This window comes from Oncorhynchus keta, chromosome 6, assembly GCF_023373465.1.
Source record: "Oncorhynchus keta strain PuntledgeMale-10-30-2019 chromosome 6, Oket_V2, whole genome shotgun sequence".
In the NCBI taxonomy this organism is placed as follows: domain Eukaryota; kingdom Metazoa; phylum Chordata; class Actinopteri; order Salmoniformes; family Salmonidae; genus Oncorhynchus; species Oncorhynchus keta.
This window is the reverse complement of record NC_068426.1, coordinates 26,615,942-26,631,501: the sequence shown is the minus strand read 5'-3', so window position 1 is coordinate 26,631,501 and position 15,560 is coordinate 26,615,942. Positions and strand designations below refer to the sequence as shown.

Sequence of the window (15,560 nt, the reverse complement as noted above, 5' to 3'; positions counted from 1 at the left end):
TTGTATTGGAGTGGGGATTGGCTGCAGGGGCTAGTGATGGCTCCTTGTGCTGTCCCACCTCTGCTATCGGAGTCACAACGTACATGTATAAATTGAAGGAGCTGTGCATGATTAAGATGACGATAACATGCTCTAGACAAATACATAACCTGTTCTGCTTGCGTCATTTGTCACATTGTCCATGGACAATCACACTTCCAACGATACTGTGAAGTAAAAACACAGGACATTGTGTTGCAAATTGCTTTGTATTTTAATGTTACAGGGAGGAACAAATGGAAGAGGAAAAAGAAAGTGTGCTTATTTACAAAGGAGCAAAATTAGTCTAAAATGTTGAGGCGGCTCGGATCCAACGAAAGTAGTGGCATGATTTTTATGGGAAGAATAAAACAAGGAGTCAACATTGAAATAAAGGCAGCTTGTGGTTGATGGCATCGCAGTCAGACAGGGCAAAGGTACATTTAACTGAAATCATTATTTCAATGACAAGTAGGAAAGAAACACGTCTTGGTCACCCCCTGACTACACAGTGAGATTTCATTGGTTTGTTAAGTAGTAAGACAAATTGATGCATGTCCTCCATTTATTACAAGCCATCCAACTCCAGAAGGTGTATCTTGATGGAAACATTCAGATCCATCTAGTTTAGTTTGAGACCGTGTTCAGTATTTGTAAGGCCATACTGCTCTGTTTATAGTTTGGCTTTCAGTAGAATTACAAAGTAATTCCCCATCGTGTTAAGGCACTTTATTCAGATGCAAAATGTTCCCAGGTGGTCTTTCCTCTATGGCGCAATACTGACAGTCGCACATCTTTACCATTCACATCAGAGATCGGCAGCAAGCTAAGGGGAAAAAGGTAGAGACAATGTGCACTTCCCATTGTAAACCACGACAGTAAAGGAAAGAATGTGACATGCGTTTTGTCTATAGTGTCATAATTGACAATGATTGATGCAGAATTGGGCCCAGGTCTCCATAGTTAAGGAAAACTAACTTCTGAATTTTGAACACAGTAACCAGTCTTTAGTGTTCTCCAACCTCCTGGAAAGCTGAATAAAGTCTTCCTCTGAGGTGTGCGTCATGCTTAAACCGTCCAGTGGCACTGTAACATGTCCTGCCCTCAACCTCAGCACGACCACGGTGAGGAAACACGGCCATGGAACATTACATGCAGTGAGGGGGGGGGTTAGGTTCAGCTTTTTATCCCAGTCAATGTGGCCTCTCTGCTACCTCTGAACGATGTCACTGATCTCTTTGACAGACGAGAGCAGCTTGCTGAAGTCCTGCTGCGCTCCGCTGGCGCCCCCGGTGGAAGCAGGGCAGATCTGAAGCTCGCGCAGACTGCTCTCCAGCTTGTTGATGGCCTCGCGGAAGGCAAACTTGTTCCTCATCTGCTGGATGGAGTCCACGTAGCTGACGCAGTACTTGGACAGGTTCTTGCCCGCCTCCAGCACGGCGCTGTGGCTGCCTGTCTGCTCAGAGTTGCGTCCGATGGCGGTGCGCAGCTGCTCCGTGCCCTCCAGGACCATATCCCTGGTGATGGCCGAGTTGGGTTGGCGCTCTGGGAGCGCACGTGTCTTCCTCAGGGAGCGGCGGGTGTTCATCAAGGGGATAAAGGCCGTGGGAGAGGCCTGGTCTCCTGGGGAGTTGAGGGAGGAGAAGCCCAGGGGGCTGGAGGTAGAGCCAGACACTGAAGAGGAGGAGGTCTTTAATGGCTGTGGTTTGGAGGAAGTGGTGTTGAGGTTGAGTTTCTTGTGGGCCTCCAGGGGAGAGCGGACTTGGTCACTGAAGCTAGATGGGTAGTGGGGGTCTGAGGCCTTGGCTTTAGCATCTGTGGGTGAGGGGAGCTCGTGGGTGGGGCTGCGGGAGATCTTGGCACTGGGGGGTGGAGGGGGAGCAGGTTTGGTCTTCTGGAACTTGCCTCTCTCCCTGGGGCCGGAGGAGTCCAGGTTGGGTTTGTGGCGGCGGGCCCTGCACTCGTCCCCGGCTGCCCCCAAAGCAGGGAACACGTTGGGCTTGAGCAGCTCGGCCTGCAGGGCGCTGGTCTTGGAGCTGTCCACCCCCAACCCTAGAAGCCTTCTGCCAAGCTTGGGCGTCAGGAGGCTGGGCTCAGCGTCCTTAAACACATCATCTGACATGTCCTCTGTCTTCTTGGGCAGGCGGGGCGGGGGGGTCAGGGTGCCCATGCGAGGGGCGCTGATCTCTGGCTTCTCGTTGGCCCTCTTGCGTGGCAGGGCGGGCTTGCTCCTAAAGGTGCCGGAGTCAAAGTGGCCTTTATGCAGGTCGCGTGGCAGCGTGACTGACTTCCACTCAGTGCGCTCTGAGCCCGGGGGCATGCTAGAGGCCGAGGAGGAGCGCAGGAAACGCTTGGAGTTAGAGACTATATCCTCCTCATTGGGTGTTTTACCCACTACACTGGGCACCACTGGCGTACCTTTCTTCCTGGCATGATGCGGGGGAAACAGGGGGCCTGGGTAGGTGGGGTTCCCGTTGGTAATACCCCCTACCCCATTGTTGTTAGCACTCGGGAACTTGCTGGGGTCGATGGTATGTGTAACACTGAAGGCTGAAGAGACGTTGTTGAAGTCGTCTCGGGGGTCGGGCGCTAGCCCCAGTCTCTCCGCGTGTCCGTCCATGTCCCTGAAAGAGCTGCTGCGTTTGGGCGGGGCGGGCGCAGTCTTCTTCTTCTTCTTGATGAGGTTGAAGAGGCTGTTGCGGGACTTGTCCTTGTCTTTGGGCAGGAGGCGGTCGTCCTCGTTCAGGTTGCTGTCCAGGAACGGACGCTCTTTCCTTGGGAGCATGGGGGACACAGCCACCTCCGGCTCCACGGCGTCTGGGTGAACACACAGATATGCAAATCATCAGTTTGGAAAACACTGGAGCATTGAAAATGTAGTAGAACATTGTCCCAATGGCATCGGTTTAAATATGTGTTCCATCCACTTTAGGGTGCAGTGTATTCGGACGAGGGGTAGATAAGTCTCACCGGGGCTGTCTCCATCTCTGTCCACATTCCTACGGAGAGTCCTGGTCTTGGTGGGCAGCTGTGGAGCCTGTTGGATGGGGCCCAGTGTCACCTTCTTCCCTTTCTTCCCCAGCTCCTTCTCCACCTCTGTCACATGATACACACAAACAAGCATCAGAGACTGTTTTAACCTACTACTTACTCTAATGTAGAGCAACTGGAAAACATATGGTAATGACCCAAATCTCTCGGTGCGATCTTTTTGCAACAAGCACAAAACCTACAGCTAATGCCTCAAATTAAAGTTGTAGTTGCTGTCTTAAATTCAGCTGTAACGTGTGTAATTGTGACAGGAGACAGGTGTTCTCACCGTCAGAGATGCTGGATTCCTGAAACATGGTCTCAAAGGCCTGGTGGGTCTCTGCAAAGGAGGGCCGTTCCGCAGGGTTCCACTTCCAGCCTGGGAGAGGAGCGAACAGGAAATTAGTCATGTCTAGAAGGGATACAGCTATTGTTAAATTAAGTCAAAATATATTATTGTTGCATTTGAACTAACCCCAACCTGTTGCATAAATTCTCCTCACCTATGAAAAGTCAATTTTACAAAAGCTGTATCCCTTCAAGACAAATCCCAGGAAAGGAGGTTTGGTACTAGTCAATCATTTAATTCCAGTAGACATTACACAAACTTAGCCAGTACTGACTGGCTCAGCCAGGTTGTGCTAATCAGCCATTATCCGATGTAAACCGAGTGAACAAAACATTACGAACACCTTCCTAATTTTGAGTTGCACTGCACCCCATTTTGCAGTGGATTTAACAAGTGACATCAATAAGGGATCATAGCTTTCACCTGGTCAATCTATATGGAAAGAGCAGGTGGTCCTAATGTTTTGCATACTCACAGGCCCTCATGAGCTGGTAGACCTTCTCTGGGCAGCCCTCCGGCCGGTCCATGCGGTAGTCCTTCTCTAGGAGCTCATACACCTGGGAGAGGTCTATGCCAGGGTACGGAGACATCCCATAGGTGGCGATCTCCCATAGCAACACTCCAAACGCTGGGAGTTTGGGATGAAGTACAGAGATGAGTCAATTTTCATGCAAAAACGACTATTCATGACATTGTGATCGTAAACACTGAACAATTTGAACGATTTTACTGAGTTACAGTTCATAGAAGGAAATCAGTCAATTGAAATAAATGAATTTAGGGCAAGAGTTGATCACGCTGTTGATTGTAGCCTGTTGTCCCACTCCTCCTCAATGGCTGTGCGAAGTTGCTGAATATTGCCAGGAACACGCTGTCATACACGTCGATCATCCCAGACATGCTCAATGGGTGACATGACTGGTGAGTAATGCAGGCCTTGGAAGAACTGGGACATTTTCAGCTTCCAGGAATTGTGTACAGATCCTTGCAACATGGCGCCGTACATCATAATGCTGAAACATGATGTAATGGCGGAGGATGAATGGCATGAGAATGGGCCTGCATTCATATGCCCTTACCATATGGAGCCCTCTGATCATGTTGACATCAGCGAACCGCTCACCCACACAAGCCGTCTGTCGTCAGCCCGGTACAGTTGAAACCGGAATTCATCCATGAAGAGCACACGTGCTACTGTACCATCAAAGGTGAGCATTTGCCCACTGAAGTCAGTGAACTACAGTCAGGTGAAGACCCTTGTGAGGACGACAAGCACGCAGTTGAGCTTCCCTGAGACGGCTTGTGATAGTTTGTGCAGAAATTCTTTGGTTGTGCAAACCCAGTTTCATCAGCTGTCTGGGTGGATGGTTTCAGACGATCCCAGAGGTGAAGAAGTCGAATGTGGAGGTCCTGGGCTTGCATGGTTACACGTGGTCTGTGGTTGTGAGGCCGGTTGGATGTACTGCCAAATTCTCTAAGATGCCGTTGGAGGCGGCTTATGGAAGAGAAATAAACATGAAATTCTCTGGCAAAAGCTCTGGTGGACATTCCTGCAGTAGGCATGCCAATTGAACGCTCCCTCAAAACATCTGTGGCGTTGTGTGACAAAACGGCACATTTTGGTTCCATTTTATTGTCCCCAGCGCAAGGTGCACCTGTGTATTGATCATGCTATTTTAGAGAAGAGCTTTTTGTGCGTATGGAATCTTCACTTTACATGTTGCATTTATATTTTTGTTCAGTATAAGTCATTCTAAATACATTTGTCTTTGAATTACTGTCGCATCTCCAAACTCACCCCAGACGTCAGATTTGATGGAGAACTTGTTGTAGGCCAGGCTCTCCGGGGCAGTCCACTTGATGGGGAACTTGGCCCCAGCGTGGGCCGTGTACGTGTCCCCCGTCATCAGCCTGCTCAGTCCAAAGTCTGCCACCTTCACCAGGTGGTTCTCCCCTACCAGACAGTTACGGGCTGCTAGGTCCCTAGAGCAAAGAGAACATGGCGTCAAAGGCAGCACTATGTTTTTATTTTGGATGGCAATCTCTTCTAATATCCATGTCTTGAAGTGTTGGCGTTGCGTGCACACTTGAGCAAGCAGGGGAGTCTCGACAAGCTTGAAAATTGACGGCAGGACGTAAATCATATCTTCTAGACCATCATAAAACATGCTGGGGCAAAGTCAATCTGACAGCAATAGCACACATACAGTGCATTCGGAAAGTATTCAGACCCCTTTACTTTTCCCACTTTGTTATGTTACAGCCCTTTTCTAAAAAATCCCATAAAGACTAAGTGAAAACAGATTTTTAGAAATGTTTGCAAATTAACAATAAAAAATATCATATCTTAACTACCTAAGTATTCAGACCCTTTGCTATGAGACTAGAAATTGAGCTCAGGTGCATCCTGTTTCTATTGATTATCCTTGATGTTTCTACAACTTAATTGGAGTGCACCTGAGGTAAATTCAATTGGTTGGACATGAGGACATGTCCCACAGTGGACAGTGCATGTCTGAGCAAAAACAAGCCATGAAGTCAAAGGAATTGTCCGTAGAACTCCGAGACAGGATTGTGTCGAGGCACAGATCTGGGGAATGGTACCAAAAAATGTCTCAGCATTGAAGGTCCCCAAGAACAGTGGCCCCCATACTTCTTAAAATGGAAGAAATTTGGAACCACCAAGACTCTTCCTAGAGCTGGCCGCCCAGCCAAACTGAGCAATCAGGGGAGAAGGGCCTTGGTCAGGGAGGTGACCAAGAACCCAATGGTCACTCTGACAGAGCTCCAGAGTTCCTCTGTAGAGATGGGAGAACCTTCCAGAAGGACAATATCTGCAGCACTCCACCAATCAGGCCTTTATGGTAGAGTGGCCAGATGGAAGCCACTCCTCAGTAAAACGCACATGACAGCCCACTTGGAGATTGACAAAAGGTGCCTGAAGACTCAGACCATGAGAAACAAGATTCTCTGGTCTGATGAAACCAATATTCAACTCTTTGGCCTTAATGACAAGTATCACCTCTTGAGGAAATCTGGGACCATTCCTACGGTGAAGCATGTTGGCAGCATCATGCTGTGGGGATATTTTCTAGCAGTAGGGACTGGGAGAGGGAAAGATGAACGGCGCAAAGTACAGAGAGATCCTTGATGAAAACTTGCTCCAGAACGCTCAGGACTTCAAGACAGGAGAATGTTCACCTTCCAACAGAACAATGACCCTAAGCACACAGCTAAGACAACGCAGGAGTGGCTTCGGGACAAGTCTCTGAATGTCCTTGAGTGGCCCAGCCTGAGCCCACTTGAACCCGATCAAACATCTCTGGAGAGACTTGAAAATAGCCATGCAGCGACGCTCCCCATCCAACCTGACAGAGCTTGCGAGGATCTGCAGAGAAGAATGGAAGAAACTCCCCAAATACAGGTGTGCTAAGCTTGTAGCGTCATACCCAAGAAGACTCGAGGCTATAATCGCTGCCAAAGGTGCTTCAACAAAGTACTGAGTAAAGGGTCTGAATACTTATGGAAATGTTATCAGAAAAAAAAGAAAAAAATTGCAACCAAAAACAACAGATTTTTCTTTGTCATTATGGGTTATTGTGTGTAGATTGAGGGGTAAAAATAAAAAAAATCAATTTTAGAACAAGGTTGTAACGTAAGACAATTTGCGAAAAGTCAAGGGGTCTGAATACTTTCCAAATACACTGTCTAATATCTTTGTCTGGGGGAGAAAAGGCCAGGTGATGAAAGAGTGAAGCAGGAAAGATGAGTGATGGGTAAGAAATGGGAAGAGAGAGAATGTCATGTCTCACCTGTGGATGAAGTTCTTCCTCTCCAGGTACTCCATAGCGGAGGAGATCTGCGTGGCCATGTAGAGCAGCACCACAGCGTTCACCTCCTCCCTGTTACACTCCCTCAGGTAGTCCAGCAGGTTGCCATGGGTCATGAACTCTGTGATGATGTAGAACGGGGGCTCCCGCGTGCACACGCCTGACAGAGTGACGACATCAGTTACAGCACTGACAATGGCAGTACAGAGTGGCTTTTCAAGAAGAGACATTTATAGGACATCTGCAACTGAAAAGTGTTGTCCCACAGTAACTCACCCAGTAGCTGTACCAGGTTGGGGTGTTTGATCTCCTTCATGACAGCAGCCTCCTTTAGGAACTCCTCCACCTCCATGGTGTCCTCCTGAGTGGGTGAAAACAGGACTAGATGGTCAACCACACACATCAGGAGAAAAGACATTCAAACGGATAGCTACATCTAGACTATAGGCCATCGTGACCTGTTCCCAACATGGAACTACCTCTAGAAGCTTTCCAATAAGAATGTTTGCTCAGCAGATGTCTCTGTTCTACACCTACGTGGTACACTCAGCACAGTTACCAGGCTCAGATCCCATCATCTGAAACGCCACTCTTATCCTTCAACTGCCTAACTAATATTTCAGCAGCTAACAGACAATATTGTCTTTAACTCATTCTGATGGTCCAATCTCACTCCCTGAACTCCCAACAAACCCCAGAGACACGTCCCGTCTCCCTGCGTACCTTGAGGGTCTTGACGGCCACGGTGAGGCTGTACTTCTTCCAGATCCCCTCGTAGACCTCTCCATACTGCCCTCCTCCCAGCTTGTGCTTCATGGTGATGTCGGTGCGCTCCATCTCCCACTTGTCATAGTTGGGTGACACGCCGTAGATGGTGGGCTTGTTGCGTTTGGGCGCTGGGTAGTGCAGCGTGGTGATGAGGCCGTCAGCCACCGTGGAGTGGTGGTGCACCAGCTCTGCCAGGGTGTTGAAACGACTCTCAGATGACACGTATAGCTGGAGAGAGGGATAGGCCGTTTTGAGTTTACATTCTATGACTGTTTAGCCAATAACAGTAAGGAGATTCAGAAACACCAGAGTTGTGTTTTTAATTCCAGCTCAAGTTACTTAGGTCACTGTAAATTAAAAGTGTCTGATAAATTAACATCTTATTATCATATGCTGCAGCAAGTATCATATGAACAAGTAGATATATTCTTCTGTAAAAATGAAGCAACTGAACTGGCTGGATAATATGTAGAATAGCAGCAGCACTCTCAAAAAGCACTTAGAGCACTTCCCAACTGCACACAATCTCTGGTGAGGGATCTTGGTCAAAGCTGACTGGACACAGTCTTTTCCATTGTCCATGTCTTACATAAGACCTCAGTCCCAGATCCTGTGGTCAGTGTGCTATGCATGGCCTGTTCCACTCTGGAAACATTTTATAGTAGTCTGCACATCTTCACAAATGGATTACTTTTTATAGTTTAACAGAATGTAATTGGATATAATGTATGTAGGTACTGACTCAGTAGACAGTGAACGAAAAACCTGAAGAGAGCAGCATCCGAAGGTCTTGAACAATGAAGAAACTCTCTCACATTTAGCCTAAAGCTCCAGCTTGACCACTTACGTAAGCAGGGCCTGTCTCTCAGGGACAATCATCCCAGCAGGGGATCCATTTCATTAACACAGGAATCTGGCCTGATCAGAATACTGTTGATCACTCAATTTGTGTTGTGTGGGGTGATATGAGGAGTGTTCCACAGACAGGAGAAGTGAGGTACAGATATTGGAAAAGTCTGCATTCCAGACGGCTGAATATAAGCACAGTGTGAGATAGTGGAACTGCAGGGGGTAGGGAGATTGAAAGTCTGTGTGTGCATGTGTTAAAGTATGTGTGTGTGTGAGATAGATATATATATATATATATATATGCTGGTCTGTCCTTATCTGGTGGCTGCTGATCCTCTTGCTCACCTCTGTGCAGTGAGGTATGCTGGGATGCTGCGGTCAAGAGTGGGGAGAAGACTGCAGACGGATTAATGTTCATATAAGGCTTCTTACTCGGTCTCCTTTCCTCATGACCACTTATAAGGGTTGGTGTAGCACACAAGCAGGGTCCTAGTCATATACAACCTTTCCTTCAAGCCCCCGTCAAATTGAGGTAGAAAATACGTGAGAGGATAGGCTTCTACAATGAAAGATGATCGAGGTGAAAATATACTTGGTTGATACTGCACTATTGGGTACTTATTTTTCCCACTCCCTGCATCTTTCCTGGATTTGGTCCCCAGCATCTTTCTGGTACCTGTTGAGGTCAGTGGTCATGAAGGAGAGGCCATTTTAGAGTGTTGGAACGTAGGCCAATCAGCTCCAGACCTGCCATGTCCTCTCTAAATGAGCCTTTCCCAGAGGGGGTAGAATAAGCTGCTCTGTGGAGACCTCCACTAAAGCCCACTGACAGTCAGGCCACTTACAACTGCCGGGCCACTTACAACTGCCGGGCCACTTACAACTGCCGGGCCACTTACAACTGCCGGGCCACTTACAACTGCCGGGCCACATACAACTGCCGGGCCACTTACAACTGCTTACAAAAGCAGTGGCTGTTTAGGACTTGGGGACATAGTCTGTGGGGCTTCATTTCATATAAACATGTGCTATGGCGATGTGATAGAATAGAGGTAGGATGGGTGTGTGTGTGTGTGTGTGTGTGTGTCTTCACCTTCCCGTCGGAGGCTGTGTTGATCCTGTAGTGGTAGACTCGTCCCTCGTAGCGCAGTGAGATAGACCTCTGCCCGGGGCTGCTCTCGCTCTCCCTGACCAGGAAGCTGCCGTTGATACCAGAGCTGAGCAGGTACTCTGCTGCGTTGCGCGACACAGGCCCATGGTACCAGCTGTGCTTCTCCAGGCTGTTGACCGGGGTGATGTAGTTACTGGGCACCCAGCCCTGGCCGTGGTTGGTCTGCGCCTCGCACCACTCCCCATTATGGTTATAACCCAAAACTCGCAGCTTCTCTCCTGCACGGGGGACATGCCATTAGGGTGAAAGCAGGGCTTGGGGAAACTACAGGGGAAATCTACAGTGAGTATGGTAGGTGGTTTACATAGACACCACGCCAAGTACGCCTATATTTCAACTGGTTACAGGATAAACTTCACATGTAAAAGAGACTTGCTATAGAAAGGTTGCTTGCTATAAGTTACTAGTATAGTGACTATGTTCTGTATAAAGGTTCTACATTATACACAATTGAGGCTACGCTTGCGAGGAGACTGTGCTAACGGTTTTTCCATTGGAGTCATAGAGAAACATGAAAGTGTTAGTCTGAGGTGACACTATGCAACATGCTCACTATTCTGAGACTGAGCCAGGCTGGTCAATCCTTGACTCAGGAATCCACTGTATCTAATACAATGTTTACTCAGATTGCGACACTGGGTTTATTTCCATTGGTCTTGAGGTTAGCTGGGTTGACATCATAGTCTGCCCCTGGTTTTAGACTTAAGTTTACATAGCGGCTCAGCATAAAACTACAATAATACTATTTTCAATAGCTGTTAATATACTTATTTCTAAACTTTAAGATTCATCTGGGACTGAATAACTTGGAAGAACTTCTCCATTTGGAGGCATGAATCTAACCCAACTCTTTAATTAAGAAGTAAGCTTATCCCCAACATTATAAATGACTACATAAATTAGATTTGTACCATGTTTTGTGCTGCTACCATGTTGGGCTGTGTTGTGTTACTACCAGAGGTGTGGACTTGAGTCTCATGACTTGGACAAGAGTCAGACTCGAATCACAAATATGATGACTTGCAACTCGACTTTGACACCAATGACTCGGGACTTAACTTGGACTTGAGCCTTTTGACTCGAACTGACTTGATACCCTCCCCAAGCCCAAATATAAAAAATGATGCTATTAAAAAAAGTGCAGCGCATCAACTCTTCATTTAATGGATTACAGTTTGAATCGGACAGCAGCCAATCAAATTGTGCCAGCTGAGAAAAAGCTGTGCGTAGCAGTGCAGAGGACCGTCGGCGGGTGAATTCAGATGGAGCCCTTGGAAAGATGATACCCAAAATTATTATTTTCGGATATAAAGTCGACGCTGTATCAACAAAAAGTCAACAGCTATATAATTTATAACTTTGCTAGTGTAGCATGTAGGCTAACATAACGTTGAATCAATGAGCCTCCACAGTCAGTCAGTGAGGGAACGTGATCATTGCACCCAAGATTAAGCTACAACTGGCTAGGCAGTTGGTAGCCTAAATCCTGCCTGATGTTACTGCTGTTCCTAAAACCATTGACATAAGGCTCCTGTAACCACACACAGAGAGTGTGTGTGGGTGTGTTAAGGTTGGGCGATTGTGTACAATGGGGCGCATCGCCCGATTGCGCCCCATAGCGATCCTCGATAATGGGATTAGGGGGGGGGTCTTTCTCATGGCTACCCATGTATTTCCATGGAAATAACATATATTTGGAAAGTAATAAATCTATAGATATTTTTTAAAGTATTCATGATTTGCGTAAATGTAATATAGTATTACTCTTGTTAAAAATATTAAATGGTATTACATTTGGTGAAGAGCACATTATGACTTGTTCAGGACTCAAAACTCAAAGTTTAGGACTTGGGACTTGACTTGGACTTACCTGTCTTGACTTGGGACTTGTAAAACAATGACTTGGTCCCACCTCTGGTTGCTACCATGCTGTGTTGTCATGTGTTGCTACCATGCTGTGTTGTCATGTGTTGCTGCCATGCTGTGTTGTCATGTGTTGCTGCCATGCTGTGTTGTCATGTGTTGCTGCCATGCTGTGTTGTCATGTGTTGCTGCCATGCTGTGTTGTCATGTGTTGCTGCCATGCTGTGTTGTCATGTGTTGCTGCCATGCTGTGTTGTCATGTGTTGCTGCCATGCTGTGTTGTCATGTGTTGCTGCCATGCTGTGTTGTCATGTGTTGCTGCCATGCTGTGTTGTCATGTGTTGCTGCCATGCTGTGTTGTCATGTGTTGCTGCCATGCTGTGTTGTCATGTGTTGCTGCCATGCTGTGTTGTCATGTGTTGCTGCCATGCTGTGTTGTCATGTGTTGCTGCCATGCTGTGTTGTCATGTGTTGCTGCCATGCTGTGTTGTCATGTGTTGCTGCCATGCTGTGTTGTCATGTGTTGCTGCCATGCTGTGTTGTCATGTGTTGCTGCCATGCTGTGTTGCTGTCTTAGGTCTCTCTTTATGTAGTGTTGTCTTGTCGTGATGTGTTTTGTCCTATATATATATATATACATACACACACACACACACACACACACACATACACATACACATATATATATATTTTTTTTTATCCCAATCCCTGTCCCCACAGGAGGCCTTTTGCCAGGCCACCATTGTAAATAACAATTGGTTCTTAACTGACTTGCATAGTTAAATAAAGGTTAAATAAAAAAATTTAAAAAATACCTTATTTCATATATTACATAACATTTTTGGGATCTGTATTTCCTGGTCCTTTAAAGTGAATCTCTACATCCCATCCTCCATCACACTCTCTCCTGCAATTGTTTTCCAGCTGCTCCATTGGAAAGAACTCGTGTGTGAGCGGACAGCCAGGATGTAAGCGTCATAGGGAGAGATAGGGAACGGGACGCAAATATGTGGATTTCCAGTCAGATACGTCACCGTCTAAACCCTCCCCATCCCCCTGGGAGGACACTGTACCCATCTCAGCACAGTCACAAGTTTAAGGAAAATAAAAACAATTATGCTCACGCATACTGTCTGTCCTGTTTAACTGCTGCTGCTGAGGGCCGTATTGCACATTGACCCCATGACCAATGACTGAGGCAGATCCCTGACCACAATATGCCCAGAGGGAGTATTTTCACAAAGCCTGATGCTCTCTGGGCTATGATGGACGGTTTTATTGTTAATCGTTTCAGAGCACAGAAACGGTTTTCTGACAGCTGTCTGGATGGAAAATGAATGTATTCTCACAGAGACAGACTCACAGCGCAGAGCTGGGGGCTGTTCCATTTCATGTCACGTCATAGTAGTGAAACTCAATTCCTGAATTGACAAGAATTTTAAGATATTGATCCCAACTCCCACAAAAGAGAATCTCTCGTCTCCCCACATACACACACCATGTTCTTCTTACCTTTAGTTATGCTGAGAGTGTTGTCCCCACTGGCCACAAAGTCATAAAGAGCAACAAACAAGTTGGGGTCATTCTCGCTGGGTCCGGCCAACAGGTTCTCTTTTGAGTTCCAGCGGGCCGCTTCGGTCAGACCCTGGGGCTCAAAGTCTGGTCTCTGGAGAGCTTCTGGAACACACAACAGACAGGTCCGGCGTTAGAACATGTCTTTATCTATTAAAACAAGTGGACTTTGGGGGAAAGAGAGAGATCTGGAGAGAGTCGATCACCTCCGTGTTAAATAAACCAACAACTAATCAGGCAAATATCCTTCCTATCACCTTGTCAAAGAAACACAGCCTGGGTTCCAGTCTGTTTAGCTGTCATTCCACACCTGGTCATGCATAACGTCAAAGCCATCAGGATTTGGCAAGAGAGCAGAAACAGACTTGCACCCATCAAATATAAACAGAGAAAGCAGAAAAAAACCATGTCAATGTGCTGGCATTTCAGAACAGGTATTGTCACTGCTTCAGTCTATTCCATGGACACACAAACACATTCACACCTGTATGCGTTCTGTGCATTTAAAACAATATATACTCCAGAGAACCTCCCCACGTCACATCGAAGGAACATTTCCCCGAAAAAGGTTTCATGGTTGCACCATTGTCCTGGACTGCACAGCTACTGTGATTTGACTATGGTATTAAAGGCAGCAACATTAACTGAGTTCTTTAATGAAGTCCAATAACATAGTCCACCTCTCCACCACCTGTACGATTCATTTCCTGGAGTTCCAGGCTTTCCTTTCAATTTTAAGACTTTGTTTTCAATAACAAGACTCTCCAATAAGAGTTGGCCCATCATAATTTTGTAGTGAGAGGGGAAATTCGAGCTGCGTTAAGCTTCCAATTAGGACTGGAATAACACCGTAAGAGATAATCGACACTTCAGCCACAGATTACGCTCATTATACTCAAATAATGTGACTCAGAGGGCTTTGGATGCTACGTCAAGCTTACCAGAACTGGAATGAGTTGAGGTGGAAATATAGAGAAGGAAAGAGAAAGGGGAAAGAGATAGAAGACGGAATTTTTACTGAACCCCGGCTGGCCCACACAGTGACTTCATTTTGTGGCTCCTCTGTCAGCACACATCCACACCTTGCATCTCTCACAACACATGTCCTCAGCTCGGGCACTAGGACCAGAGAGAAGCATTTGATCATCTGCTGAGGCCATAGAGATACCCGAGAGAAAGGACAAAAGCTATGAGTAAAATATTCAGTTCAAGAGAAAGGCATGCTGTGATATATTGAACCCTGGCAGAGCACGGATCCGTGATTGTTATGATTTTTATCTCAAATCAAAGTTTGTCACATGCGCCGAATACAACAGATGTAGACCTTACAGTGAAATGCTTACTTACAAGCCCTAAGCCAACAATGCAGCTAATAAAAATAAGTATTAAGTAAAAAATAAAAAAGTTACAAATAATTCAAGAGCAGCAGTAAAATAACAATAGTGAGGCTATATACAGGGGGTACCGGTACAGAGTCAATGTGCGAGGGCACAGGTTAGTCGAGGTAATATGTACATGTAGGTAAAGTTAAAGTGAATAAGCATAGATAATAAACAAAGAGTAGTGTAAAAGAGGGGGCTGAGTAGCCAATAGGCTGAGTAGCCATTTGATTAGCTGTTCAGGAGTCTTATGGCTTGAGGGGTAGACGCTGTTAAGAAGTCTTTTGGACCTAGACTTGGCACTCCGGTACCGCTTGCCGTGCGGTAGCAGGGAGCACAGTCTATGACTTGGGTGGCTGGAGTCTGACAATTTTTAGGGCCTTCCTCTGACACCGCCTGAGGTCCTGGATGGCAGGAAGCTTGGCCCCAGTGATGTACCTACCACCTTGCGGTTGGAGGCTGAGCAGTTGCCATACCAGGCAGTGATGCAATCAGCTCTCGATGGTGCAGCTGTAGAACCTTTTGAGGATCTGAGGACCCATGCCAGATCTTTTCAGTCTCCTGAGGGGGAATATGCTTTGCCGTGCCCTCTTCACGACTGTCTTGGTGTATTTGGACCATGATTGTTTGTTGTTGTGGACACCAAGGAACTTGAAGCTCTCAACCTGTTCTACTACAGCCCTGTCGATGAGAATAGGGGCGTGCTCGCCCTCCTTTTCCTGTAGTCCACA

General features: G+C 46.8%; 1 protein-coding gene across 2 annotated transcripts in view; it reads right to left on the bottom strand.

Annotated features, from left to right (window-relative positions):
* Positions 1-229: 229 nt before the first annotated feature.
* The window catches only part of LOC118385296 (tyrosine-protein kinase ABL1-like), a 54,982-nt gene continuing 39,651 nt past the window's right edge, over positions 230-15,560 (bottom strand). For both annotated transcript variants that reach the window (XM_035772321.2, XM_035772322.2), the window contains exons 2-11: positions 13,391-13,555; positions 9,938-10,233; positions 7,951-8,223; positions 7,504-7,588; positions 7,210-7,387; positions 5,196-5,380; positions 3,873-4,025; positions 3,338-3,427; positions 2,989-3,114; positions 230-2,835 (exon numbers count right to left, since the gene is read on the bottom strand). In XM_035772321.2, the coding sequence (XP_035628214.1) occupies positions 1,229-2,835; positions 2,989-3,114; positions 3,338-3,427; positions 3,873-4,025; positions 5,196-5,380; positions 7,210-7,387; positions 7,504-7,588; positions 7,951-8,223; positions 9,938-10,233; positions 13,391-13,555 (3,158 nt within the window). In that variant the 3' untranslated portion in view covers positions 230-1,228. The remainder of the gene's footprint in view (positions 2,836-2,988; positions 3,115-3,337; positions 3,428-3,872; positions 4,026-5,195; positions 5,381-7,209; positions 7,388-7,503; positions 7,589-7,950; positions 8,224-9,937; positions 10,234-13,390; positions 13,556-15,560) is intronic.